Below are 27,970 nucleotides of genomic sequence, written 5' to 3' on the forward strand. Positions count from 1 at the left end.
AAATTAGAAACAAGAGTTCAAACAGAGCAGAGTTTAACTGGGAGTTGCGATCGTGTGTTTATCTCGGCCGCGGCGGCTCTTTTGGCCACCTTTATACTCGTGAATGCTTCTAGTCCTGGCCTGAATGTGTGTTCGGTTTTCATCATAGTTATTTTTAAAGTTGTAATCATAACGATGCCAGTGAATTTACGATCACAGTATGTTAGGAGATATGCAATTGGTGGTTTTATTGCTTGAGCGGTGCCAGAAAGCTGGCTCATGAAAATGTAACACGACCATGAAAGAGAACTGCGTAGTTTTCTGGGTAATGAACCTGGTGATTTCAGTAGACTTACTCATAATTTGTATTGTTAATAATGTACGTGGTTTTTGTTCTTTTATGACAATAAGCTGAGAAACTTCACTTAGTCCTAAAGGACCTTTGCGCTGCTTCCGAAGGGACAGAATATTCTAGATGGGTAATGTTGGGGACATGGGCCGTCTCCTGTCAGGATCCACGAGGAAGGATTTTGGCAATTAATATGAGTAATGTCTCCTTGGAAAAAAGGGAGGCCAGATCTGTACCATCCTCTCCAGTGAAAACAGGCATGTGAAGCGTACCCGTATGTCTAGGCTAGCAACTGTAACATTAGGGAGCCCCACCAACTCGAGCAGTCATCCTCCGCAGTATATAAGACCTATCCCTATATCTCTGATGTGCTCCTCCTGGATATACATAGGGTTGCCCAGATTTAAGTGACACATCGGGTTGAGTTGTAACCCGTGCAGGTTCACCTAGAATGTACAAATCAGCCAGAAGTGAATCCTGCTGGGGGCTGTACATGATTAGCGATTGTAAAAACCATTATTGCGTGAACAAATGTAAAATCCCTTTCTTGGTTACCGACGAGTATAGTAACTTTTATCCTATTTAATGTTAAATGGAAGTTTACACTCGTTCTAGCGATGAAGTGAACAAGTCCCATCAGAACCTCGGCCACAAAAACCTTCCGAGAGGTTGCAACCGGAGGGTTCAAATTCCCCTTTTAAAGACAACCCCTTCACGTGTTTTTTACCTATCGCTGTCGTCTTTTTATCAGTGTTAAATAATTTAAATATTTTTGAGGGTGCAACATTTGGGGGTTCTCATCTATGTAGTTTTTATAGTAGAGAGCAAGTTGGAAAGGATTAATAAATCAAAGTCCTAGAAAAATACAGTTTGTGCTTACTCGCGTAAAGGGATGCAACACTTAAAATTTTGAAATGTTATTAATGTTAGTTAATGGTACTAACTAACCTTAATTTGTATACTTATCGCCACTAATGCCTATATTTATACTGTAGCACTTGTTTATCAGTTCATACAATTCGCTTAAGATTTAGAACCATCTGATTTGAATGATTATTCATTTTAAATTATGCTAAGACTTGTATTTCATGTGCTTTCCATTAATATTATTTATACCTAAAATCTGTAGAATAACATATCCGAATTTCAAGGAAATAAAACCCGCCCTTTCATAGACGTATTATTTCTTTGCTGTATTCCAAGGTAAAGAGGAAGAAACTACTAATTCAATTGTCAAAAAATGTTCATATAAAATCGCAAGATATTAATTAAATAATTATGCCGATTGTCCGCAATATAATTGGATGGTGTCTATCCATTTTGTAAAAAAATTGATTACTTTTACTTATAAATAATTTACTTATAAAAAATCTTTCCTTTACTGCCTAAAACCTTGTTATGTTTGAGAGAAGGTTTGATGGTGAAATGTTCAAATGCGAAATTATACTAAATAGAATTCACTTATTTTCCTTGAATTGAAAGGTTGTAACAGTTGCATAACTATTAGACGATATACTTATTACTCATAATTAGTTCTGTATTCAATACATAGAAGTTGTCAAAGTGGTCTCAGAACGTTTAATAATAATTTTTCACTTTATTTTTTTCAAAGCTACGGAAAAACCTCAGTGGTTCTTCGTGTATCGTTTGAAAGCTTTAAATAACAAAGAGAAACTTTTACTTTGGGCAAGTAAGCAGGCGGAATGTCTTACAAATTGTTGATATTCTTATTCTTATGTTGAAAAAAGTTATTGTTATGCTATATAGAATATTATTTTAGCTGAACTACGCTTGCGAGTTAATGTATGTGGATGTATATGTACATAAACCTATACAACCGAGTCCAGCAGAACGTAAAGAGTCTATACCGAACTAACTCTGACCTTCTCGCGGATTAGTGACTTGTCTGTTGCTATTTGACCTTTTGGCTTAGGATAATTAGTAGAGGTCTTCCTTGGACCCAGAGTAACCTATGTACGAAGCTTCAAGTCTCTAGGATCTGTCAAGAGTTATTACACGGAAGGACATACAGACAGGTAACGACATGATTTACGAAAGAACTGTTGGGCCCTTAATACAGAAATGAATAATTCAAATAACTTGCTTAAATATTTTTAGTAAACAGTTCAAATGTGAAATAGTGAAAATGAGCTAGCCAACCGATTTCACGTATTGGTTTTGTAGGGAAAACGTTATTTTATTGAAATAACCCTTTGAAGAATCATCGTAGTTCCTTCAGTTTTAATAAATCATCAACCAAATCAAATAATTGCAAGCCCTAGTCGGGCTGCCTTAACCAGACAATAATGCAAACAGTCTAAATGTATTGTATTAGGCATCTAATTGTTGTAGTGTCAAAGTTATTTCATGTGCATGCCAAACTGAAATCATCGATTAGATAGGAAAGTTGACTCAAGTTCTTTCTGCACCTGTGTCAAAATTCACTTTTACCGTATTGTTCTGTCGATCTCGCTATATGCAAGACAGCGTCTATCGCTTGTTGTATTGTGGCCTGGTATATACATTGATACATTGATCGTTGTTGTGTTGCAGCTTGCGGAGAGGACCCGGGGCCAATGTGCAGGACAGCAGCGGATACTCGGCACTGCACCATGCCGCTCTCAACGGCCACAAGTAAGGCACATTACACAGACATGCATAGTTGTGTTGTAATCAAGTGGACGATATAATGGCTGCTTTCTAGTCATCTAGTATTTTATCAGTTTATAGAAGTCAATTCTGTAGTGATACAAATAAATCATTGAGGATCACAGAGCAAAAGTGACTGTTTCCTAACTTTTTGGCTTTACTCGTGATAAGTATATTCCGAGAACTAATGAATAGAGGAATCCAGCGTAGCAATTTCCATACAACTGACAATAAATTTTTACCTCTTTTTCTTGTTACAACGTTATGTCGTTTGTGCTGTCAGTACTAAATAATTTCTATTTTAATTAATAGGCCGAAGTCCTTAGGGCTTCCGTAGTGTTGACAACAGAGCTCGCTTGCAACAGAGGTTCATCCTGAACAACATAAGTAAAACTGAATTTAAAAAGTCTCTTTTTCGTGTGCACTTTTCCATACGTAGCATTGATGATCATAGTGATTCTCCTAAGCCGAGAATTAAGTTATGTACATCCAAGAAAACGTGCACAACAGTCACTGGCATCCCTCCAACAGTTTTAAATATGGGTTATCAGCTGTAATTAAAATGTTATAATAATTATAAATTATTCAAGACCAGCAAGCACGATGTGTAGGGTTCGAGTCATGTTTGTTTCACTTACAACGATCCACTTTTTATTTAATTGACAGAAACTAAATTTATGAATATTATACATAAATACCATATATGTTATACTTTCCACGTAGTTTTCATCAAATAATTAATAAAAACCCGGTTTTTGTATGGTTGAGTGAAAGGAATTGTTTTCTACTATTCGGATAATTGGTAGACCTGACTGCACACAGAATTGGAATCAGCTGTTTAGTAAAATATGGAAATTAGCAGACAGGGCCACTCTAAAAATGACTGTTACTGACATTTTTGTAATTTATTAACAAAATTGCACGTTAGTTTCAAATAGTATCATAATTTAAAATTTTATAAAGTATAAAACTCATAATATAAAATAATTAAACAACCCAATTAAATTTCAACACAGCTTATTTTACTATAACAAATAACATTCCGCCTGCCTGCACGTTCACAAAACTTTGAATATTTTTATGTTGCAATAAATCACCAACAAGGTTTATACACGCAGATTAACACGCAGTGTTAAAATTATTGTAGGATGTGACTGTATTTTAGAAATCGGTAAAAAAACTAATTTCTTTTGATTAATTAAAAATGGGTTGTCTGCTTGCTGGTCTTGAACATTATTGACAATTATAATACTTAAAAATTAGAAAAATTTCATGCAGATTTCACATAAAAAACTATTTAAATATAGGTAAGCATATTAATAAGAGAGTTGTGACAGGTTGAAATTTTTGACCAAAATAATTTTTTTTGTGCAGCGAGTGAACGACGCAACTAATAATCATCTTGACCATATTATTTTGTCACACATGTTATTACGCACAACTTTATCCATTTAATATTTACTGTATCTCATATAGTTTCCAAGATCCTTCAGTGTCCATAAAATTTAAAACACACTGTATATCCTTAGTACAAAATTGGTTATTTTAAATAACCAAAAAAACTACAATATTGAAAGTACATTAAAATATTACTCGCTTGCCTACGTTTCTACAAATAAGAGTTATATTTTTGGTGTGAACAAATCTCGATTTTTATTATAGTACTCGTAGTAACAAGAAAGTTGCTACCTTTTTGACACTTTTATAACATGCCACACTACTTTGAAACTGCATTGTAGTAGAGTACATTGCCGCAAACCTGACCAAAAATGGACAGTTTACTTAGTAATTGCAAATTCAAGCAAAGGTTGCCATTTCCGGTTAGGTTGTCCGTTTTAGGTCAAGTTTGCCGCATTTTACTCTATCAATAAAGACCTTTAATATGATCTACATATCTTACATTTTGAAATTTTCTTCTGACTTTGTGGACAGTCCCCAGCGTGATGGAAACATTGATATTTGCTTAACAAAGTAGATTTTTAGTTGTAGTACTTATGTGTAAAGTTTCGATGCTTTATCTGCAACAGTTAAACAAATAAAATGCCGTTCCCGGACTTTTTGTTGACACTGTATCCGAAACCAAATCGGGCAGTGTGTAAAAATTGAATGCGCGGTATTAACCAGACATCATCGGATAAATGTATAGCTCTCGTGACCCATTCTCAAAGTGGAATTACATACAGAGCATTCCACATAGTAGTGACTCAGATAATAAAGCATATATGGCTTTCCTTTGGCAGTGCGTACTCTTTTCAGTGCTTTTCTTTGGTAGTGCATATTCTTGTTAGCGTTTTAGTTGTTAGTGCATACTATTGTTAGCGATTTGCATTAGTAGTGCTTACTGTTGTCAGGCCTTTTCTTTGTTACTGCATACTCATCTTAGCGCTTTAGTTGTTAGTGCTTACTCTTATTAGCGATTTTCTTAAGTAGTGCAAATTCTTGTCAGCGCTTTTCTTTAGTACTGCATCCTCTTGTTAGCGATTTCCTTTAGTAGCGCGTACTCTTGTCAGCGCTTTTCTTTGGTAATGCGTACTATTTGTTGTTAGAAAACCGGAGTTTGAGCTTTTTCATTTGAAGTTTATTGGTAAATCCATACTTGTTCGGCAGAGCCACCTATTTGCCCCGTCTCGTAATCCAACTGGTCAAACTGTAAAGTTGTAAATAAATACACTTTATACGCAGTTCTCCACAACTACAGATCAAAGTATTCTGATCCCCCAACGATGCTTCTCGATCTACTCAGAACCGTTAACTGCAGTTATACACAATTTGATTTGAGTACTGAATAACCAGTCATTATGACTCCATACTTCCACGTTATCAGGAAGGTGTTTAACTGTCGTCCACTATGTGTCAGGATATGTTTACCCTACGTTGATTCTAAGGCTGGTGAAGGTTGGATCCAATGTTCTGGATGCCAAGGATGGGCTCACGAAGCATGTTCTCATGCCGAAGAAGAGGACGACACCTTTTTATGCGACTTTTGTTCTGTTATAGACCTAAATAAATAGATCTTCTTTTCCATTTTGTAAATTAAACATAAAGAACTAATTTTAAGTCTTTGAGTGCTGAAGATATTGTTATTTTTCCAACTGTAAATTTTTAATTTACAGTTTTATGTCAGTTCATTATGCATTCCAGTTTGTTTTTCACATAAATTAAACATTATAATCCCTATCCCGTTTTGCCCAACCCAGGTATGCTAAAACGGGATATGTAAGAGTTTGGTAAATTATTTTTGTACTGTTGTACAGTCCTTAAAAATAGTCAAAAATATGTTTTTGTGTGCTTCAATAAATGTTATAGTTATAAAAAAGTAATATGTTGTTTTCATTAACATATTTTCCGAGGTAAAAAAAAAACAAGAATGGTATCCCGTTTTATCTAACTCTCCCCTACTAGTATGGCCTAACTTTTAAGATATAACATCCCCATTAAAACTTTTTCAAACATGAGGTTCAAAACTGACGTAACTGTATACAACATGCAGAGTGCGGTCGTCGCACTGTTGTGACAGTGGATGAAGAAACGGCGTTAGAACAAGTTGAATGTTCCAAGTATCTTGAGATACATCTTGATAGAGGGCTGACTTGGAATATCCCCTTTAACAGCGTCTACACAAAGGTTGACTTAGGCAACTTGTCAAGATTGATCATTGGATATGCTGAAGAAAAAAAGAGGTGTTAATTATGTCTAATTTCTTCCAAATTTAACTTACGATTTGAGATTATGGGGTAGCTGGTCGACATTTCAAAGAATATTCAAAACACACAAGAGAGTATGAATTCAGTCTAAAACTTTCAGTCTAATACTCTTGATGGCGCCTTGTGTTGTAGATCCGAACATGAGTCGGGTAAGGTGACTATGTGAAAGAAAGAGTAAGGAATAAAATGCAGGTATAACTTCGCTTTGGTAAACAGCTCATAAGTAACGCTTTCCATATGTACACATACGAATGGGTACCTAGTTAAACACAACGCTCTATGAAGAAGGCCGGCAAATATAACCCCAAAAGTTCAAACCTTGATTACGACACTGTCAGATGCCAAAAAACAGTTTATTAATTGAAGGAGGAACTCTTCTTATTGGAAAACAAAATAGTTCCTTTTAGAAAAACGCACAATTCTCCAATAAATTTTCATTGTTTACACATAAACTGTGCTTCTTTTAAAGAAAATAACAGTTTACTCTTTCCACAAGTTTATGAAGGCCCGCGGAGGTAACAATATATCGAAGTCATTAATTGTCAAAGTTTTGAAAAATGTGTGCATAGGAAAATTTAAAAAACAATGTTTTTGAACAAGTACAATTTTAATGTTCACATTTTTAATATTTTAATGATAATGGTGATCGTCTGTTCCGCCTGCTATAGTCGCTATAGTAGAACTTTACTCGTGACTGATCTTACCAGCCGAGAAGTGAGCCCTCTGGGCTCTACAAAGACCGCGCGAAGAGATTGTATATGACGAAAGACAACATAAACACTGTACTGTCGAGCCCGCTTTCATGCCTTGTTGAGACAGTCACTGTTGTGGCGAACATATACACAGAACTACTAATAGAAGAGATGTGTTCATAGGAAAGAGAAAACTTTGGCTGTGTCGTTGTTTTGGATATCGGATGATCCGCGCAGAACTTTGCCGTGGAGTACATATTGTTATAGCCGAGGGATACGTATGTGGCGCAAGAAACACTCGGTCTAGTGCACTAAGTATCAGTATTCCAATACACAGAACCACAACCTGTAACCGATCCTTCGTCACTGCCTGTAGATTATGGAACTCCTTACCCGGCTAACAAATGAGAGCCGGGAACGGTTTGTGGCGGAGCTGAGACAAAGATACCTGGACGCATGATCGTGGCGGGCGGCGGGGCTACTCTTTGAATCGTGGTTGTATAAATAGAATATTGTGTTAGTAAAGTCTAGTTAGGTAATATTATTTGTACTGTTAAGACTATTTTTTGTTTTAAGAGGTTAAATGTAAGAAAGAACCTTGTGGTCCTAATTTCGCATCAATAAATAAGTGTTTCTATTCTATATTCTATTCAATACATACCCAAACAAAAAATACAAATATTGATGATAAACATACATATAGACTTACTATACAGTAGTGCATTTTAACTATTAACCCTTTGATAAATGTAATTCCTTTGATTTGCAATTGTTTTATATGGGTTATATTGACTACAGTGCATGTACCATAAATTTAATACAGTACATATAATACATACATTGTTTTTAATACAATAGTCAATTGTATTGAATACGATTGATCTTTTATAATTATCTAACATTTCCTTACCGAGTCTAAAACTGTGAGAAGATAAGCAACAGTGTAGAGAGGAGCGAAAACCCAAAATAATTTTACTAAATAATGTAAAGCCCGGTGTAAAATACTCAGAATCTCGTATCTGTTGAACAAACACGAATTAATAACAAGCCCATGCGTTGATTTTTTCCGACTCACTTCGCCGGATTTACAGTTCGAATACTCAAACCAATCGAACAGCACACACGAGGGAAGAAGTCGGTTGAAAGATACCTGAGAGTCACATCCAGTGAAATTAGCTCATCTTTCACTGGTTATAAAGACACTGTCAGTTATCAAGCAAGAATATTCAATATCACGCTTTACATAGTTCCTCTCCTCCTGACAGTTTCACTCCTAATCTCATTGTCTGTAATGTTGCAGAAACATTGTCCAACTATTGTTGATACACGAGACCTCTAAGAACATTGTGGACGTGAAGGGCTCCAGTTGCGTTCCTCCCGACATGTTAACTCCTAATCTCATTGTCTGTAATGTTGCAGAAACATTGTCCAACTATTGTTGATACACGAGACCTCTAAGAACATTGTGGACGTGAAGGGCTCCAGTTGCGTTCCTCCCGACATGTTAACTCCTAATCTCATTGTCTGTAATGTTGCAGAAACATTGTCCAACTATTGTTGATACACGAGGCCTCCACGAACATCGTGTACGTGAAGGGCTCCAGTTGCGCTCCTCCCGACATGTTAACTCCTAATCCCATTGTCTGTAATGTTGCAGAAACATTGTCCAACTATTGTTGATACACGAGGCCTCCAAGAACATTGTGGACGTGAAGGGCTCCAGTTGCGCTCCTCCCGACATGTTAACTCCTAATCTCATTGTCTGTAATGTTGCAGAAACATTGTCCAACTATTGTTGATACACGAGGCCTCCAAGAACATTGTGGACGTGAAGGGCTCCAGTTGCGCTCCTCCCGACATGTTAACTCCTAATCTCATTGTTTGTCATGTTGCAGGAACATTGTCCAACTATTGTTGATACACGAGGCCTCCAAGAACATTATGGACGTGAAGGGCTCCAGTTGCGCTCCTCCCGACATGTTAACTCCTAATCTCATTGTCTGTAATGTTGCAGAAACATTGTCCAACTATTGTTGATACACGAGGCCTCCAAGAACATTGTGGACGTGAAGGGCTCCAGTTGCGCTCCTCCCGACATGTTAACTCCTAATCTCATTGTTTGTCATGTTGCAGGAACATTGTCCAACTATTGTTAATACACGAGGCCTCCAAGAACATTATGGACGTGAAGGGCTCCAGTTGCGCTCCTCCCGACATGTTAACTCCTAATCTCATTGTCTGTAATGTTGAAGAAACTTTGTCCAACTTTTACTAACACACGAGGCCTCCACGAACATCGTGGACGTGAAGGGCTCCAGTTGCGCTCCTCCCGACATGTTAACTCCTAATCTCATTGTTTGTCATGTTGCAGGAACATTGTACAACTATTGCTGACACACGAGGCCTCCACGAACATCGTGGACGTGAAGGGCTCCAGTCCTCTACACCTGGCAGCCTGGACCGGCAGTGTGGATATTGTCCGTCTGTTGCTCACCCATGGCCCTTCCGTTCCTAACGTAAATCTCACCGTAAGTACTCTTCCATGTTATTGTTGTTAAATATTCTTCATGCATTCGTGTTTAAAAGTAACCAATGCTACAATTTTGCAAGTAATGAGTTCATGTTTATATTGCGTTAGGATTTGTCAGATCATTTGATATTTGAAATAAAAAGGCAGAAATCCAATTAATTAAATTATTTATCGCAAACAGATAGTCAATTGTATATATGTAATTAGATGCTTTGATAGGTGATTGTGCTCAAATCACTATTAATAGAGTACACTTTTTAATGGACTAGCATTCTCTATATGTATGGTTCATGGTTCATGAAAATAAATTATCTGTAGTAAGTACATGTTGTTATGTAATGATATCAATGTAATTACGGCAGTCTTCATATGATGGATGGCAGGGCAGCTGTTAGCTGTGTTCGTCACAGTCGCATATGGTCCGCGGTTTTATGGAATGTAACAATAACTTGATTGAAAAGGTAAAGGTCTCGTCATAGTAAAAATGTGTTTCCTAAACACCAAAGTAGTCGTAAATTTTTAGTTCTGCAACGTGAACGTATGAAAAACGTAAAATCTATGCAGATTTGGGCTGGATAAAAAATAAGTAAACCAAAATGTTTATTTGTAGTAGTCTAAATGTTAAGTTCACTTTAACGTGCGTTTAGGGCCTCTATGTTAAAAGCCTTATACCCCAATCTCTCATTTATGGTTGGTGAAGTTCTGATAAATTTCAAAAACCCTGATTTTTCGTCTTATAAGGATCACTTCATGTATATGTTATTACACATTCTTCTATGAAGTGTGTATTGCTAGCCATATTGCCTAGAGTAGCGTTGCGACGTACGAAATACGACGGCGAAAATAGTCGTGAAATAAGATAATTCACATCTCATTACATTTTTCACGTTGTATGACCGTCCAAACCCGAGATTATTTATTGTTTTCCTTTTTACCGTGAGGTATTCACTTAGCATCGCTTGTACTACTGCTTTGTTAATCGTAATCTCAGCATTTCGATAGATTCATGTATATTTCTAAATTGACTATTTTTTTACTATACAAACCAGTTAATAAAGTAAAAGTAAAAAAGTAAAGAATGTCTTATTTTACCAGGCGAAGCTCCATGTTAATGGAGTTTCTTTAAGCTCATCAGTAGAAGCTTTCAACTGTTGTGTGAGGTGTTTTTGTTGTCTTCATTTAGCTATGAAATGATGACAAATTCTCGTACGATGCGTTATTATGGCCTCGATGTGTTGCCCATAAAACAATTTGATATGCCTAACTTAATTTTATTAATGTTCTTTTTTTTTTGTAAAACTTGAGTGTTGAGGCCAATGACTGCCGCAGATCTGTTGGCTCGCAGTGTCAGTGTATCTTGTGGCTTGCGGTGTATTCCAATCCTGCTGCTATAATGTGGATCATATAGGGTTACCGAAGAAGTAGGTGCTGCCATATATGATTCCAGCGAAACTATTGTAGTATAGCGTTTAGGCTGGCGATATATGATTTTAGAACAAATCGTGTCTCATTAAATAACTAATGCAACAAATTCAGTATGCTAAAAGTAACTCTCAAAAATAACCCATTAACTAAAAAAACATAAACAAAACAAATGACATGAAAAATGTGGATTTTAATGGCAACGTATTAATATCGCATTTGAATACAATATTCCAACTTAACAGTGAATGGATACTTTAGTTCTTTAAGATATTGTTGGATGCTGTTCTACAACGCCGAACCAAAATAGGAAAATCTTTTTCTTCCGTGTCGTTGTGAGAAAGTGTAACATCCGATCTGTAACATAGTTCTTTTCGGTATATGAGTCTCTCTTTCAAATACTTAAATTCTTTGGAGGATGGAACCCAATGGATCACTTTGTAAGCAACCTGCATACATTTTCCATCGGCAACTTATTGAGAGCATCTGGACCGTCCTGAGTATACTGAGTTCGAAAAGTAGGCTGACGTATGTCTATAAGTGGTTTATTGCTTGGAAAATAGTTGTATTAAAAACAAATATGGTTATAGTAGGAGTGACCAAAACCTATTCATGAGTTTTCTGTGATATTGCATAACAGATGTGGAATATTATGTGCCAGTCATGTGGTATTGTTTATTGTTTTCTTTAAACAATGCATTTATTTTCAAGCGATATTCAGCGTTTTAAAAATAACTTACTACATTGACTAAAATAATACTTAGCAACATGTAATTGAACTATTGGCCTCAACTTTCTTCTAACCAATTGATGAAGTGCATTTCGAAGTAAAAGTGTTTTGAGAAAAAGAAAATACGAATGTATACTGTTAGTTCCTTGATTAATAGTATCTCGACTTCAGATTATAACGAAACATTTGTCATAAATTACTCCACCTCCTTCATTATTTCTGCTAAAATAGAACCTACTTGTTCCTAACTTGGTGAGCCACACGTTCATTTGCTTGACATCCTGTAGTAACCACATCTCCTAACAATGGCATCTTCACACACACTGAAAAAGACACGTGGAGTGAGCTAGGCTTATTTCGTACAGTGATACATCGAACGTGGCTAATAGGCGGCGTACGAGAGTCCGATTGATTTCTTGTCACTCATAACGTACTGTTTCATTTGAGCCTGCCTGAGTGTTATATTAGCTCTCGAGACCGTGGTGAGATGTGGGGCGATTAGCGCCAAGTGACTGGAGTGTAGAGCGGGTCAATATGTCCCCAAATCTGATCTGCCGTGACAATATTAACACTCAGCTGTACCCACTTGGCACCCCGGCACACTCCCTTTGTGTCTCCAACCCTCTCCCTTCCCTTCTTGTGCGTGATTTTGTGCGTGTCATTTTCAGTCCTTCTATTGTAAAAGTTACAATTATTTAGTACAAGTTTTAAATTTACTAAATAATAAAGTACTGTTGACGTACAGTTTACGACAAATACGGGTCCGGTCCATTTTTGGCACCCACAAATAGTCCCTAATATGGACCATCTACGTCGTGTTAACAGTTGACCGAAAACGTCGTCTCTAGCCATAACAACAAATGTACTACTATTCGTCACTCCAATAAACAATATCTTGTCCATTGTTCGTCTCCGAGAAATTATAATCGTTGTCAATGTATTTTATGATAAAAAATCGAAACTTGAGATTTGGTTGTTCAAGAAATCCAACAATGTATGTTTTTATTGGAATAACATTTTAATATTACTCATAATCTTTAAAATTTGCTTCTTTTAGGAAAACTAAAGTGATCTTGTGAAATAGTGTATTATATCGACTGTCTTAAACTCAGTCATTCAATTACAGCATATAGTAGGGGTTTCCCAACTTTTTCGTTCCAGTTCCAAAATGAAAGATTTTAAGAAGCAGGCCTTCTTCTTGCATACTTTCAAATGTATTTTATTGGTTACATAAGTATGCTAATCCAATATCTTTTATAAGACAACTACCAAACAATTCCATACTAAAAAAACTTATTCTCTACAAAAAATTAAGATTCTCTACAGTTGATAAAACTTTTCTATTGAGCCACTCCTCGTCTCTCTTGTGTATGGTGTTGGGTTTGTGCAGTTTTTTTTACCAGCAAAGTCAGTACATCTTGGCTCGAACTTTGATAACTTTATCACCAAATTAGATTTTACGTGTTCATCAGAAAGGCTTGTTATATACACATACATACTTGGATTTGACAAAAGTCATTTTCGAGGTTTTGTTCAAATATTTTGATCAAAAAACTGAAAACATTCCTCTTGCAAAGTTTCTTGTTTTCTAGAAGTTATCACTCAAAGACCTGCAACGAAAAAACTAAAACGTGGATATGTAACAATTTGTTGAACGACCATTAATCAACACAATAATTAATAAACCATGTAGATTTTGTGGCACATTCCTTGTGGTACTATTTCAATATCTAATATTCAGTAATCAGTTAAAGTACAGGAGGCGCTTTTTCAATTTAAAGTTTTAATAAATTTTGAAAAAGCTTTATGTTTTCTGCTGTCAGTGCATCATCTATATATATATATATATATAAATGAAACTGTTCGTGTGTAACAGCATCACTCACAAACGGCTGGACGGATTCGCCTAATTTTTTTTTTAATTTGTTCGTCTTGATCTGTAGAAGGTTATAGGATACTTTTTATCCCTTTCCCGATTCAGGATTCCGCCCCACTGGTTACAGAAATACCCGTAAGAAATGCATTGCAGCAAACATATGTTATTAAGTGAAAGAGTCTTTTCAAATTTTTAATCAGCTGTTCTTTGTAAACATATATAATGCGACAAAAAATTGTTGTTATTTTTGACAGTAACTAAGTAAACATAAATATTTTTGACGTTTCTATGTAAACAAACATTTTTTGACATTTACAACGTGTCACAAATGTCAAATTTTTGATAAACGTGATTTGATATCTTTTTTACAATTTCCAAGAACAGTGTTATTTTCCGCGGAAACCCGAAGAACCTTTATATTTATGCTCCAAATAATACAACTAATAACGTTGTTTACCAAAACGCATTAAAATAAACAAAAAACTTTTATAATAGATTTTATGATATGCTACGATGTATTAGTAGAGCAATAAATTAATTGGAAAAACGTATAATAAAATTAGTATTTCTTTTCGATGCTTGATTGATGTAGCCCTCTCTACTGCCACGCGAGCGGAGCCGCGGGTTTAGGCTAGTTTAAGATAAAAGCAAGATCCCATTATTGAAATCCCGCCCTTTATTTCACAATGGTATCAACTATACTGTATAACGCGACGGGAAAGGCGCAGAAGTTTCATCAGAAAACTTAATGCTAATTTAAACCTGGTCCTATGTTTGCGAAGTCATTTTTCAAATAGCAAGTTTTCTTCTAAAAAATTCTAAATGTTAGGGCAAAATTTTCACAAACTATTTTTTGCTTTGTAGTTGTATATTCACAAAATCAGGTGAGTGGTAAGGAGTACTGCAGATGCACGCTGGCATGAACATGTAAATAGCTAAGCATTAACGTTCCGGTCAGTTATTTGCAGCATTACTTGTATGCTTAGCCATCGTACTTTACCATAACGTGGAACATCTGGATATTAACTCTTGATTTCTGAAAGAAACTTTGTAAACGTGCAGTTCAGATCATGAGATCTAATGTACGAAATGCATTGTCTTAACAACAACCTGCATTACATCACGTTTTTGCAACTTCATGGATTTTACCGCACAAAGCTTGGTTATGCATGGGTTCCTCACCTCCAACATTTTGAACTGAATTGCAAACATATCCAAACGCATTTTAAAGACACACATATTTTTACCTTAATTTGGAACTATCCCCTTGAGTTTTTTGAGGTCATGTTGGTGTTTAGAAATAATTTCATTTGGAAATTATTTTTACCTCGGTAAGGTTGCTTCTATGAATCAACATGACTTCTAAATCACAAATCACTCTAGCTGAATCGGACACATCCGTTGACCCATCAAAGGCAATAGAATACCATTCAAATTTACTGCAAGCATATTCAAACTGGTAACTAATGTCAGTGCGTACTAATTTACCACCTTAAGAATAATTGCAAACATTAACTATATCTACATATTTTTAAACATGACCAAACAGCAGTCTCGTTCTCATGTATATTATTAGCAAAATGATCACATTAAGATTGCATATATTTATTCAGAAATTACACATTTTCTTCTTGGAACTGATCTAAAAATTGAGTTTATTTGATTTAGCAATGTTATGTTAAATAATGTCTACGGATATTGTAATCTTTAGACACAAGTGTTTTAGTTGCAAATAAAAACACTTAAGGCGGTGTTGTTTTCAAGCACAAAGTAAGCCATATTCCACTTATCATTAAACACACTCACTATCATCTTTCCTCCTTATGGACTAAGCTGTACCTGAACTAAATGTTACAAACCACACGCTGAAGACTGCAGATGCAGCGTTTAGTCACAGTGAAAAAGTAAAGCTGGCTATTGGAGTTTGTGTTGCGCATTCTTGTAATAGACCTGCACTCTCGCCGAAACTTTCGGATGAGAGTCTCGTTGTCAAAGATGTCCGAGACAGCTCTGCGGACTGACCGAATCATTCTCGCCTCGTCTCGGTCCCTCGCCATTGGACCACTTAATAGTGTTGGGAATGGAGGCGGATTTAGCGGTTTCTGCTGTTGCTTGTTTTAAATATTTTTGTATTACTTTGAGTATGTCCATACCTTCTAAAATATAAAAATCCAAATTCCTGGGAACAAAAGAAGGTCGTAAAGATCATAATTCGGTGATCTATCGTAATGAAACCAGGTAAATACAATTGTAAACATTTCTTTATTAGATATTTGGATTCTCGGAGTTCCTCATTTCTGGATTTGGAAATATTTTAACATATGTGTATTGCGATCACTTTTAAATGTCCTATCTAGACTTCTCCTTGTAGACGTACCGATGTTCATAAATTAATTTCTCCTCGATCACTCTCCAATGCGGCATAAACTCTTGACTCCGATCGCGCGTGTCTTTTAGCCAATTCTTCTGCATTGCATTTGTATAGAAGTCTACGACGTTCTCGGCTTCTACGACGTATAAAGGGCTGAAGCGCTTCGGCCAAATCTTGCAGCTGCCCAACTGTAGGATATGTTGTGTTGCAGACGAAGGACCGAGAGACAGCACTACACTGTGCTGCCCAATATGGCCACACGGCCGTGGTGAGTCAGCTGCTGGAGCACTCCTGTGACCCTACCATCCGCAACAGTCGCCAGGAGACTGCTCTTGACCTCGCCGCTCAGTATGGCAGGTAACAATGTACAAATATCTCACATTTCCTAGCGATCAAGGGATAAGAACAAGGCTCATATTCCATGGGAACTGACCAGTCCTGGAGACTGGTTGCTACTTTTTACGGGGAGGACAGAAATTATTTTAATATAGGCTTTAAGAGTATTGAAAAATGTCAAATTCAGAAATTATCTGAATGATTTATTTATGAATTCTTGAATATTTAATGTATGTTTATACTGGAGTTTGTTTAGCTTATTGAAATTTTAAAATGTGTTTGTGGGGTAACCCTCGTATAAACTTTATTAGATGTGTGGAATCGATGCGAAAAGTAATCTACAAAATTTTAAAAATAAGTGTTTGTATCAATGATAAAATTAATTTAATATGGCTCGGAGATGGAGTGAATAGAACATTTAATTTAATAAATTGTTTATGTTCGATCCATTTAGTTTGCAAGACGAGATTCTGTAGTATTAGTTTTAACTATCCATAAATTGTTTTGGTGTTTTGTTAACACACTTTACAGTTTTGAGATATTTTAAAAGAATTCTTGTTAAATTCTGGTTTAGACACAAAATTTGTGATTTGGTAAAGGTTTGCAGGGTAAGAGCGTCTTAGGTTCATAGAAAGACGAAAAGACTTATGACTCATACTTTGGTATTGTTTTATGAAGTGTCACAGGAAAGTTGTCGATGTTGCAGGTTGGAGACTGTGGAGCTGCTCGTCAGGACACATCCAGAGCTGCTGCAGCCTTACCTCAACCAGGGGTCTAGTCCCCCCTTCACCTTCCCTCACACCCCCCTCCACCTCGCCTCCAGGAACGGGCACAAGTATGTATCATGGCCATCATTCAGCTCTTTCTCGTACAATTTAATTGACATCACTTTTCGGCGTGGTTTGTTTGTTTCCTTTGTACGAAGCACAAAATACATTGTTAAAGGTGGTCATGCACAAATGGTAAGTACAACCACTAGTCCGCATCGCTCTTGGTCTAAGATGACGAGCTATTACTACACATAACATAGGTATGGTTGGACGGGGTAATTCAATGCGATTGGTGAGTACCATTCCACCTTCCGCTTAGTGCAGCGTCTGTCTCCTGACATCCTTGACTCCTGTGATCCAGTGTAATCTGGTTGAAGTAGTCTGGTTGTTTCATCAGGTTCACAATTGAGTGCACTACGCCGTTTTAGACTCCATCCCAAAGCATGTTGGAGTACTAATGTTGTGTTTAGCTCCATTTATGAGCTATTATTTTGCTAAGAATTGTTAGCGGGTGGAACTAATGTTAATTATGTATTGAACAGATATGTTTTCTTCCTTTTCTTTAGTGGATAGAACCATTTCAGCGGATATGTCACGATAATAATATTTGTGAGCGTTCCTAATTGATAGAAATCGGAGTTGGTATCGTGCGTGTTGTGAAATTTGTATATCCTCTCAACGATGCAAATTTAACATTTGGTATTGCGTTCGAGATTATCAATAATAGCAATAAAGGACGGCTCGTGTACAACACTCACATTATGTTAAGTAGCTTTTAGACAAAGTGTTTAAGCTGATTGATTAATTAATACAAATTGAATACTAGATACGGTAGAGTGGAGCTAATAGTTATAATCGCCGGTCTGGCGGATCATCTCCTCTCATCGGCCGTCTATTGCGAACCGGCCAGTAAACGGTTCACCAGATGAACGGCTTATTGATAGCGGCTCGCCATGCAGCGTGCCCGTACATTTGTAGGCATCAAAGGGTAGGTAATAACCGCTCCCCACTAAATATCAGAGAAACAAACTCAATTCTCCACTTTCCTTCTTTTATTTAATACGTGTGCACGTAACGAACGCGTGTTTAGTGTTATGGTCTCGTAATTGTCCGGTCTCAAAGGCCTATTCAACTACTAGTCACTTTTGAAATTGTGCGATTTGATTGAGATTGCTTCAGTACCGTAATAAAAAAAACATGATATACTAAAATGACTACTATCGTTTTGGAAACATAAAACACACAATTTCAATACCTTTAGAAACTGTATACAGTTTCAATTAAATCAAATTTGATTTACTTTTGAGTAGGTGATTATTAATAACTTGTAAATGTGGACTCAGATTATATCGTTGTTAAGATGTCTCCAAACTTGTCAGTCAGGTCCTGCCTTGTCCTGGCGGGAGTCAAGTGAACTCAGTGTTTTATTACGTTTATAATTGTCATGCCCACAAGCAGAAACGTCACATTAAATATTTTAGTGGCAAAAAACACTTATTATTATGACGGTTCAAATTAAATTTTCATGTCATATAGCATAAGGATCTTATTGACGTGTGTACCATTAAAATAAATAATATCCCGTTTTTTAAATGTTCCAATTCGACCATACATTTTATGAACTTATAGCAAATTAATGTAGGAAATTAAATTTCTTTGCAACTTTGATTAGTTTTTTTAAACAAATAGATTAAACTGAGCTGCGCAGTAAAATTGAATGAAGACAGAACACTATTGTGGATTTGTATATACACAGTTGGTCTGTAGAAATCTTTGATGTATGTTTCGTTCGCAAGTTACCCGGGCGTTGACCGCCGACCTTTTCTTCTTGGATTAAACCTCATGTTATTTTATTGCTCCATCAAATGAAACAGTGTTAAAAATCTCTTGACTAGCTATGATACCACAAACTGTAGTGAACATGATATTTTCTACACCTCTGACAAATACTAGACTGACGAAAAACCAATGTATTAGCTTTACAGAATTCAAGTGCCTGCCTTCACAATGGAAGCTAGATATAAAAACCTGTCTAAAAAATGCAGGTCTGATGAATACAGAACGACATTAGTATAGTGTTCTGATCAAAATTCAGGCATCTGAGTTCACGATGGAAGCAAGAGAACACCTAACTGTATGGAATAGTATCAAAAGAGGACATAGCCAAACGCTCGCTACAACAAATGACACACCGCTTATTCATTGTGTCACTGACGTCACATGAGCCACAGCAGAGTGGCAGATTGTTGTGTGACTTTCAGGCTTTGTCGCTTGTTACACGTATTATCCTACTTCGCTTCAAACAGTGTTAATGCGGTTCTTAACATCCTTTAATACTCACTATATTAAGCCGTATTGCATTGTCGTGTGTAGTAAGTTTGTTTAATGTGTTCAGCAAACCTTTAAATATGGAGTTAAAACTTATAATTGTGTTTTAGTCTCGTGTTACGTTTAGGCTAACACGTTCTTTTTTGTGTAGGACATTTTTCTGACTTCGCTACGTTGTTTGGATGTGGTCTCGAAATAGGAGACAACTGTCAAATGATACAAGAAACTGCCAATATTCTCATCATGCAATTGATGTTCATAATGAGATTTGTGTAAAACGGGAAGAATTCGCGTTAAATTTCGACGTACTTGTATTTGTTGTCTAGCGAGTTACTTAGAGCGAGTTCACGTAAAGCTCGATAAAACTCGTTTAACTAGTTACTACGTGTTCCAGCATACTTTTTAAAGCCGTCTTAGCTCACTTTATAACCATCAAGAAATAATCCAAACGGACCATTACAGTGTAAAAGTAAATGTGACGCTATGATTATCTTGTATTGCTGCAAATTATTATTGAAATAAATTATAAACTCAACATTTTGTGACGATTTATGTCAAAGTAAAACATAAATGTGGCGAGGCAAATGTAAAAAAGGACTCACTCTGTGTTAGTATCAACCTTTCTTTCACTGACAAATAAACCATTCCGAAATTAATAAAAAGTCATGTTCAATAGCACTTGCTTTTAGGGGAAATTTTGCAACTCTCTTACGTGGAAAAAATCAGTTATAATTGTGTAGTCATATTTTAGAATTTGAGTTCGTGAACACTTTTACACACCTTCTTCACATCTCGTCTCAATTATTTCTCTTGAAATTTCACAAAAATATACAGTCAATTGTGAATTATATAATAATTTTTAATTTCTGTAGAAGTGTTTGTTTTGTGTTGACAACTCTGTTCCATCACAGCACCCTGTTAGCATAATTTAAAACTGAAATATGTCGTTCGATGTTAAGAAATATAAAAAATCCAATTGTAAAAAGTCGGTAAATGTTGACCCCAAGAGCGCGGATTTCCACCATAGTAGCCTACTTTGCAAGGGAACAACTGTGATCTGCGCAGTGGCGGTGCTAACAGTAGTTATGTTCCCAAACTTTTGTACAATGATGAAATGTTTAGTATCTAAATAAATATTTTTTAAAGGCAAGAATGTTAAAAATATTTTATACAACTCAGGAAAGAGTGTACTAGTTCAATTTAAATTAATATGAAGAAGAAAAATGGAGAAACTTAATTCGTTATTTGGCAATAACTAATTAGAATTGTAATTGTTGTATATAGTCTTTTATAATTTTATTATTTGTGTTAATTGTAATTTTGAGAATTAATATTTTATATGTTATGACTATGTTCGCAATATTGTAACATGTCAATAGACAATAAATGATTCTATTCAATTTTATTGTATAATGTCATAATTGTTTTTTTTTTTCGAAATTCCATAAAAAGAACCTAAGAGTTTGAATTTAATCAAGCCAAGAATTCGATCTGTGTGTACCATCCAGCATGTTTTGTAATAGATAACTTAGTCTTGCGTGGGAACCGGGTAGGAAACGTGAAATTAAAAGAATGTAGTAGAGGTCGGAGTTGTGGGTACCGCACAGCATGTTTTGTAATAGATAACTTTAGTCTTGCGTGGGAACCTGGTAGGAAACGTGAAGTTAAAAGAATGTAGTAAAGGTCGGAGTTGTGGGTACCGCACAGCATGTTTTATAATAGATAACTTTAGTCTTGCGTGGGAACCTGGTAGGAAACGTGAAATTAAAAGAATGTAGTAGAGGTCGGAGTTGTGGGTACCGCACAGCATGTTTTATAATAGATAACTTTAGTCTTGCGTGGGAACCTGGTAGGAAACGTGAAATTAAAAGAATGTAGTAGAGGTCGGAGTTGTGGGTACCGCACAGCATGTTTTATAATAGATAACTTTAGTCTTGCGTGGGAACCTGGTAGGAAACGTGAAATTAAAAGAATGTAGTAGAGGTCGGAGTTGTGGGTACCGCACAGGAAATGTTTACGCGAAGTTATAATGAAAACTGTCAGCAGTGTGGCGAGTGTCGGTGGTGGGTGGGGGGAGGGGGTGACAGGATATTGAAACTAACACTGAGCACAAAAACAGCAAGTGAAGTGAGTGAGCGCCAGTGTGAGTGCGGGTGATGTGCATAAATTACTGGGCCGGGGGCGACTCGGATATTAAACTCAAATATTGGAGGCCCGCGATGCGCATTACGCGATAGTGTTTTCGGCCGGTGATTTCAATCATCATAGCGGCCACTATCAAACATACATGACCTGGGCAGGTACGGTCCACCGGACACGACTACACCGCACAGAGTTGGACTTTTACATCGGGCAGTCCACATCAAGGACAGGATAGAACAAAAAATTGCCAACTGTACTTTGTTTCTTTAACTTTTTTTAATGTTTTAAATGTGTGGTTTAGGCAATTGAGCATTTATAAATAGCAATTCCAATATTAATTCCAATATAATAGACTAAAGTTATCTATTATAAAACGCGCTATAAACACAGATGGAATTCTTGGCATGATCAAATTCAGCGACCTCAAAAAAGCGACATTAAAAAAAATAATTATGACATTGTAAAATAAAATTAAATAGAATACTTTATTGTTAATTAACATCTTACAATGTTTCAAACATAGCCATAACGTATAAAAATACTAATCCTTAAATTACAATTAACACAAATATTAAAATTGGTACCTTTACTATTGGTACCAGGTCGGCCAACAAGTTTATAGTTTTACATTTTTGGTTGAACAATACAAACGTATTTTACAAACCATTATTATTGAAATGTAAAAGAAATACTTCTTGAAGTGGTTACCACTCAACGTAATTTGATATTAAAATATTCATAAAGGGTTGTAAACCTTTCTTAGGTGGGCCTTTTATTTTTTTAATTCAAAATTAAAATTTGTTTTAGGACAGTAAAGATATTTCCGTACAACATGTTGCATTCTGTTTCATTACATGATAATTTGTGTTACCCCTAACCTTACCCCCCCCCCTCTAACCATTTTAGGTGGAGGGACAAACGTATTTTAATAACTCTCAAATAATTTCGTGAGCATCTTCCAAACATTTTATTATTTTGTTGTCATTTAAATAGTTTGGCTCAGGTATGATTGGCCCAGAAGTAAGTTTTTTCAAAAATCTAATTCTAATTTCAGTATTGCTAAACAGTTATAAAATTCTAGGCCCCATTGAGAAAGATCACATCTTCTAATACAACTTACGTAAATTATGCTTGCTTCGCAGTACTTTATAATTTAGTATGAAATCAATTAGAAATATTACAAATTTGCACAGTGTAATCTAGTGATGCGTAGACTACGGCTTCTCACGTGATACCGGACGCAAAAACGTACAAGCCAATATAGTACTTAAAATAAAAAGGAATTTTCGGAAGCATTGGTAAAGGAAGAATAGCCTTCTATAATTATGGCAAGGGAGGAGGGGTTGGTGTTGTTGAAGCGACAAAAGAAGCTGGAGATCATTCTATTAACATTTCTCTCTGATATAAATATTTTAAGCTAAATGTTGTACAGATTCTAAAGCGTATTCAACTTTCAATAACATGTTCACTTCGATGAAAAGGTCGGGCTGGGTAAGACAAACATGTGGAATGGATTCTCTTCTAATTTCGTCATCGTAATGTGTTGGTTACGATGATTAGTACATACGGGGTGATCTTTCCCTAACAGTTTTGATGAAATTGTGGGAAATCGACAAACCCCAATTAGATGAAATTTGAAAGGACAAAGATGAGTGTGACCAAAATGAAAATTATAATTGGCAATGATTGTGTGGCCTTGCATTGTGCAGCGTGGCAATCATGTGGCCACTAATAAATAACAAAGTCGGTACTAACTGAAACTGATGCAATCAGAATAGAAACTGATGTCAACTAGTAGTAGTCATCGGCCACAATAAAACTACCCCAACCCTCTCACCCCCCCCCCACACCCCCGAGCCACCGCGGGCACGACCGCGTGCTTTATGTGCCTTTACTATTCAGAATTTTGTTTTTACTAAATCTACTTTGATTTTTACTTTCTCCTTTGATATAAACATGTTTTTAGAAGAAATGTTATGATACCGAATTTTAATTTTTAACTTAAAAATGGATAGGTGAAAAATTAATGACGTAAAATAGCTTTTGGAGTTTAAAGATCTAATTTTTATATGTTTATATGTTATTTTACGTGTTTGGATAAATGTTTTTTTTTAATTTGGACTCTAAATAAATTTTAGACAAAGAACTGACGCACGTTTTGTTACAAATGGCTTAGTTAAATATTTGACATTTATAACATATTAGATATAGAGGCTGTTTACACGAATTACACACTTCCCTGAATTAAAATGGAGAAATTATTTCGACCTAAATATATTTCTTTATTTTATTATAGCGTTACAATGTGACTTTAAAAGTTAAAAAGACTTCAAGTTTAAAAGTCCTCTCCTTGGCTCTCTAAATTAAAAACCACGTGGTCTGATTTGTTTGTTAAACACGTGGTTTTATTTTTGTTTAATTTTAACTAGCTGTGTTACTCTCTAATTAATCTAAAACAATGAAACCCGTGAGTATCGGTTTTACAAAGTACTCATTAATTATGTGAATCTTATGGATATATTTTTGAAGTCGGTCTAGAATGTCTAAAAAATTTACACGAACTCCATAAAGGTAAACCACTCGATTTAGAATATATAAAAAAAATTTACATTATTCTTCTTAATGAAACAAACATGACATTCATTCGAGAATTGTTATCTAGAACAAGGAATGAGTTTGAAACTTCTTTCTATCTTTTGCATTTGGTTAGAACTCATAAATGAAAGATTGTATAGATTTTAATTCTAATATGAGAATTCTAGCTAGCGTGAAGTTAAACAAACAAACTGTAAATGCCTTAAAATATTTGATGAACATTGTATAGCATCACACATTTACAAAAAACTTAAATTTAACAAACAAATATATTGGTTTATAAGTTTTTATATATAATTAATTAATTAATGTTATCCATATTTGAACCTTTGTTACAAAGGCAGTTAGTTTGTTGAAAATAAACATGATCCATATGAAATTATAAAAGAAAATGTAGGTGCGCGTGAGTATCAAAAATCATGTATCAGCAGTAAACATAAGAAAGTTATAGGAAAGTTCAAAGACGAATTGAATAGTGTTATTTTAACAAATTCTTGTGGATTGAGATCTAAAATGTATTCTTAACAAATTTTCAAGATACACCTTCTTGTATTTCCACACGTGCTTTGTATAACACATGGAATTGTATTTTTTGGATAATAAAGTTTTTGTGATCTGTGAACATGTGGATAATTCTAAGAGATGTTTATTTGAAGGTTAAAAAGAATATCTAAATGTGACTTCTATTAAAAGTTATAATTACCAACAGTAAAAATAAGTATGAAAAAATTAGCATTGTGTTAAAAAAAGACGATACAGGAATTATCTTAGAAAATAAAATTTAAACATTTTCATATTAATATAAAGAGTTAAATAAAATCTAATATTTTAGAAGATTCAATTCAAGTAGGTAGCTTTGATACGATTCAAAATAAGGAAAATTCTTATATTTTAGATTATTTAAATAAAATCGGTCGATTTGAATAATAAATTTAAATAATGCTGATATATATACACGATTTAATAAAACATTAACAAATTATTAAATAATAAATAGAAGATAATTAAGATAATACATTGTTACAATCTAGAGATATCTTTATAATTTATAGAATTAATAATACATAACTTGTAACTTAAAATATTTGAATAATGAGAAAATAACCGGACATTTATATAAATATGAGTTGAAAAACAAAACTTTTAAGATTGAATTCCATATATAGAGTAGAAAACATCATTTATATCTTATTGTAAAGTTTATTAAAATAAATATAAAAGAGAATTGTATGATGTTACATGTATAAAGAATATAGTTATTTCATAATTTTATTGCTAATATTATTATATTTATTGAGTTAATGTAGTTAATTAATTTAGTCTTGATAGTTCATAAATTATTTGAGATTCAAGCATTTTTATTTTAAAATGATACATATTATGTTTATTTGAAGATTCTTTAATTTAATTATAAACATGTATACTGTTTGGATCACAAAATCTTTAAAAATTCAAATTTGGGATAATCTGTTCTAAGTTCTCTTAATATTTTTCGTATTTCTCTTGTATGCTAAAATAACACAATATAGATATTCCTGCATGTGTTTCCTGTTTAATAAATTCATGTTGTTTTTCTTCGCCAAAGGCTTTACAAACCACATTTGATTTCATTAAACAATTATTCAATTTTAAAATTGTTTTAGTTTATAAAGTTTTTCTGCCATCTTGTAATTGTTTGTTTTCATTCTTGATCTTAAATTCTCCAAATTTCTTAATTGAGCGTAACACTTGTTTTATTACCCAGTTTTTAAGCTTTTAAATGTCGATATGACACAGTTCTGTTCTTTTTGTAGTAGTTGTATAATTTGGAACATTTTGTCCATAATGTTTCATTGTTTACAATAACAAAACTGCATGACCTCGAGAGCCTCAGTGGAGAGCGAGAGGCACTATCACACACCAGTATACAGTATTGTTGTACAGTACGAGCAGTAAACTGTTGTTCTGCGTTGCCGAGAGAGAACTTCTCAGAGTAGCGAAGGACAACCTGTAAAAATATTTCTTTACTTGTTCTTCAGGTAATAAATCTATGCATTGTAGTTTAATTTCCAACCCAAAACCACTTCCGGATGAACTGATTTACACGTTCGAAATTTTCGCAGTCACACTTCAAAGCCTCCGGCAAGAAACAGTAGTGGATTTTCAAAGTTCGATCAAATTGACCAAAATCGTCTCTAAAATATTGGCTAATATTTATTTTTACAAATATTTACCGTTAATGTATTGTGATCGAACCAGGATTTAATGTTTGTGAGATTGTAGGAAACTTGCCGGCATGCTTCGTCACACTTGCAGCCGGTGGATACCAAGGCCGTGCCGTCTGCAAACAGAAATAATTTCGTACCTTTAATGTTGACGTTTAAATTTGAGTTGCATAACGTTACTAGTTTCTTAAATATAAAATAAAAACTAAAAAAGGCATACACACAGGCAGGTGGTTAACGAAAAGAGATAGACCATTGGCTGCATTTAACTTTTAGCCTGTTGGTCCATGGAACAGTATGCTACAGTTTGTGTAGAGAGTTTTGTTACACTCTATATATTAAAAAATAGGATTGGTCGTAGCGTGCTTCCTTGTACAACTCCGTAAGTAACAGGTAATCGGTCACTGTCAACACCATTTATAGATATAGTCTGTTGGCTGTTTTCAAAGCAAGTTCCTTTCCCCTTATTACCATTTATTATTAATTATAAATCCATCTGGAATTGATATTTTCCTAATACGGTGAGCTAAAAGTAGAGTATATTATTTATAAATACAATTGTCTGTGAAAAATAGGCTAGGTTCTACCAGTCAGTCCAGGAAAAGTATGATAAAACTGTTACTTGTATACATTTTTACAATTTTACCGGATGTAACTGCTCCGAACGTGGGACGCGGGAGTCCAAAGTCAGTGTAAACAGCGTACTCGCCGGAATTGTTGCCAACGACAGAGAAAACCATTACATTTTAAGCGACTTTTGTGAACATTCTTGCGCATAGTTTTCCTAATCTGGGACACGCAACTCCCGGAGATCATTTCTATTAACACCAAGGTTGTGTCAGTAGGAATTTGTTTTACTCTTGAGGGAGTATTTTTTTACGTTGAGGTAGTTAGCTGTTTTACTTGATAAATGTCTTTGCACCGTATAATATACGCTATTCTAGATTTCATATTAAGGTATTTGCTGTCAAAAACAGTAAAATACCGTTAATTGCGCTTGGTTGGTATTACTTTTTTGCCACTTTGGACAACAGCTGCCGATCACATTATGAGTGGTGTTGGCCGCGACCACGAATTTGCTTGATTTTATAATACGCTTGCAAGAAATTAAGTGTTAATCATTCAATGTGACGACTTTGAACACGAGTGTTGTCTACAGAAATATAAAACTCGATTACTATTTATTGATTTCTTAGTTTTTTTTTATTTTCTAAAAACAGTGCGGGTAGCGTGAATAGTCATTTATTAGTTTTAAGCGCACACAAAGATTAGTGTGTTATTATTCAGGATATT

General features: G+C 35.0%; 1 protein-coding gene across 1 annotated transcript in view; it reads left to right on the forward strand.

The window, feature by feature from the left end:
• The window catches only part of LOC124357475 (ankyrin repeat and sterile alpha motif domain-containing protein 1B), a 137,593-nt gene that overhangs the window by 18,043 nt on the left and 91,580 nt on the right, over positions 1-27,970 (forward strand). The window contains exons 2-5 of the mRNA XM_046809311.1: positions 2,882-2,962; positions 9,745-9,901; positions 16,514-16,659; positions 17,345-17,473. Coding sequence (XP_046665267.1) covers positions 2,882-2,962; positions 9,745-9,901; positions 16,514-16,659; positions 17,345-17,473 — 513 coding nt within the window. The remainder of the gene's footprint in view (positions 1-2,881; positions 2,963-9,744; positions 9,902-16,513; positions 16,660-17,344; positions 17,474-27,970) is intronic.

The sequence above is a fragment of the Homalodisca vitripennis genome, chromosome 3 (assembly GCF_021130785.1).
Source record: "Homalodisca vitripennis isolate AUS2020 chromosome 3, UT_GWSS_2.1, whole genome shotgun sequence".
Lineage (NCBI taxonomy): Eukaryota > Metazoa > Arthropoda > Insecta > Hemiptera > Cicadellidae > Homalodisca > Homalodisca vitripennis.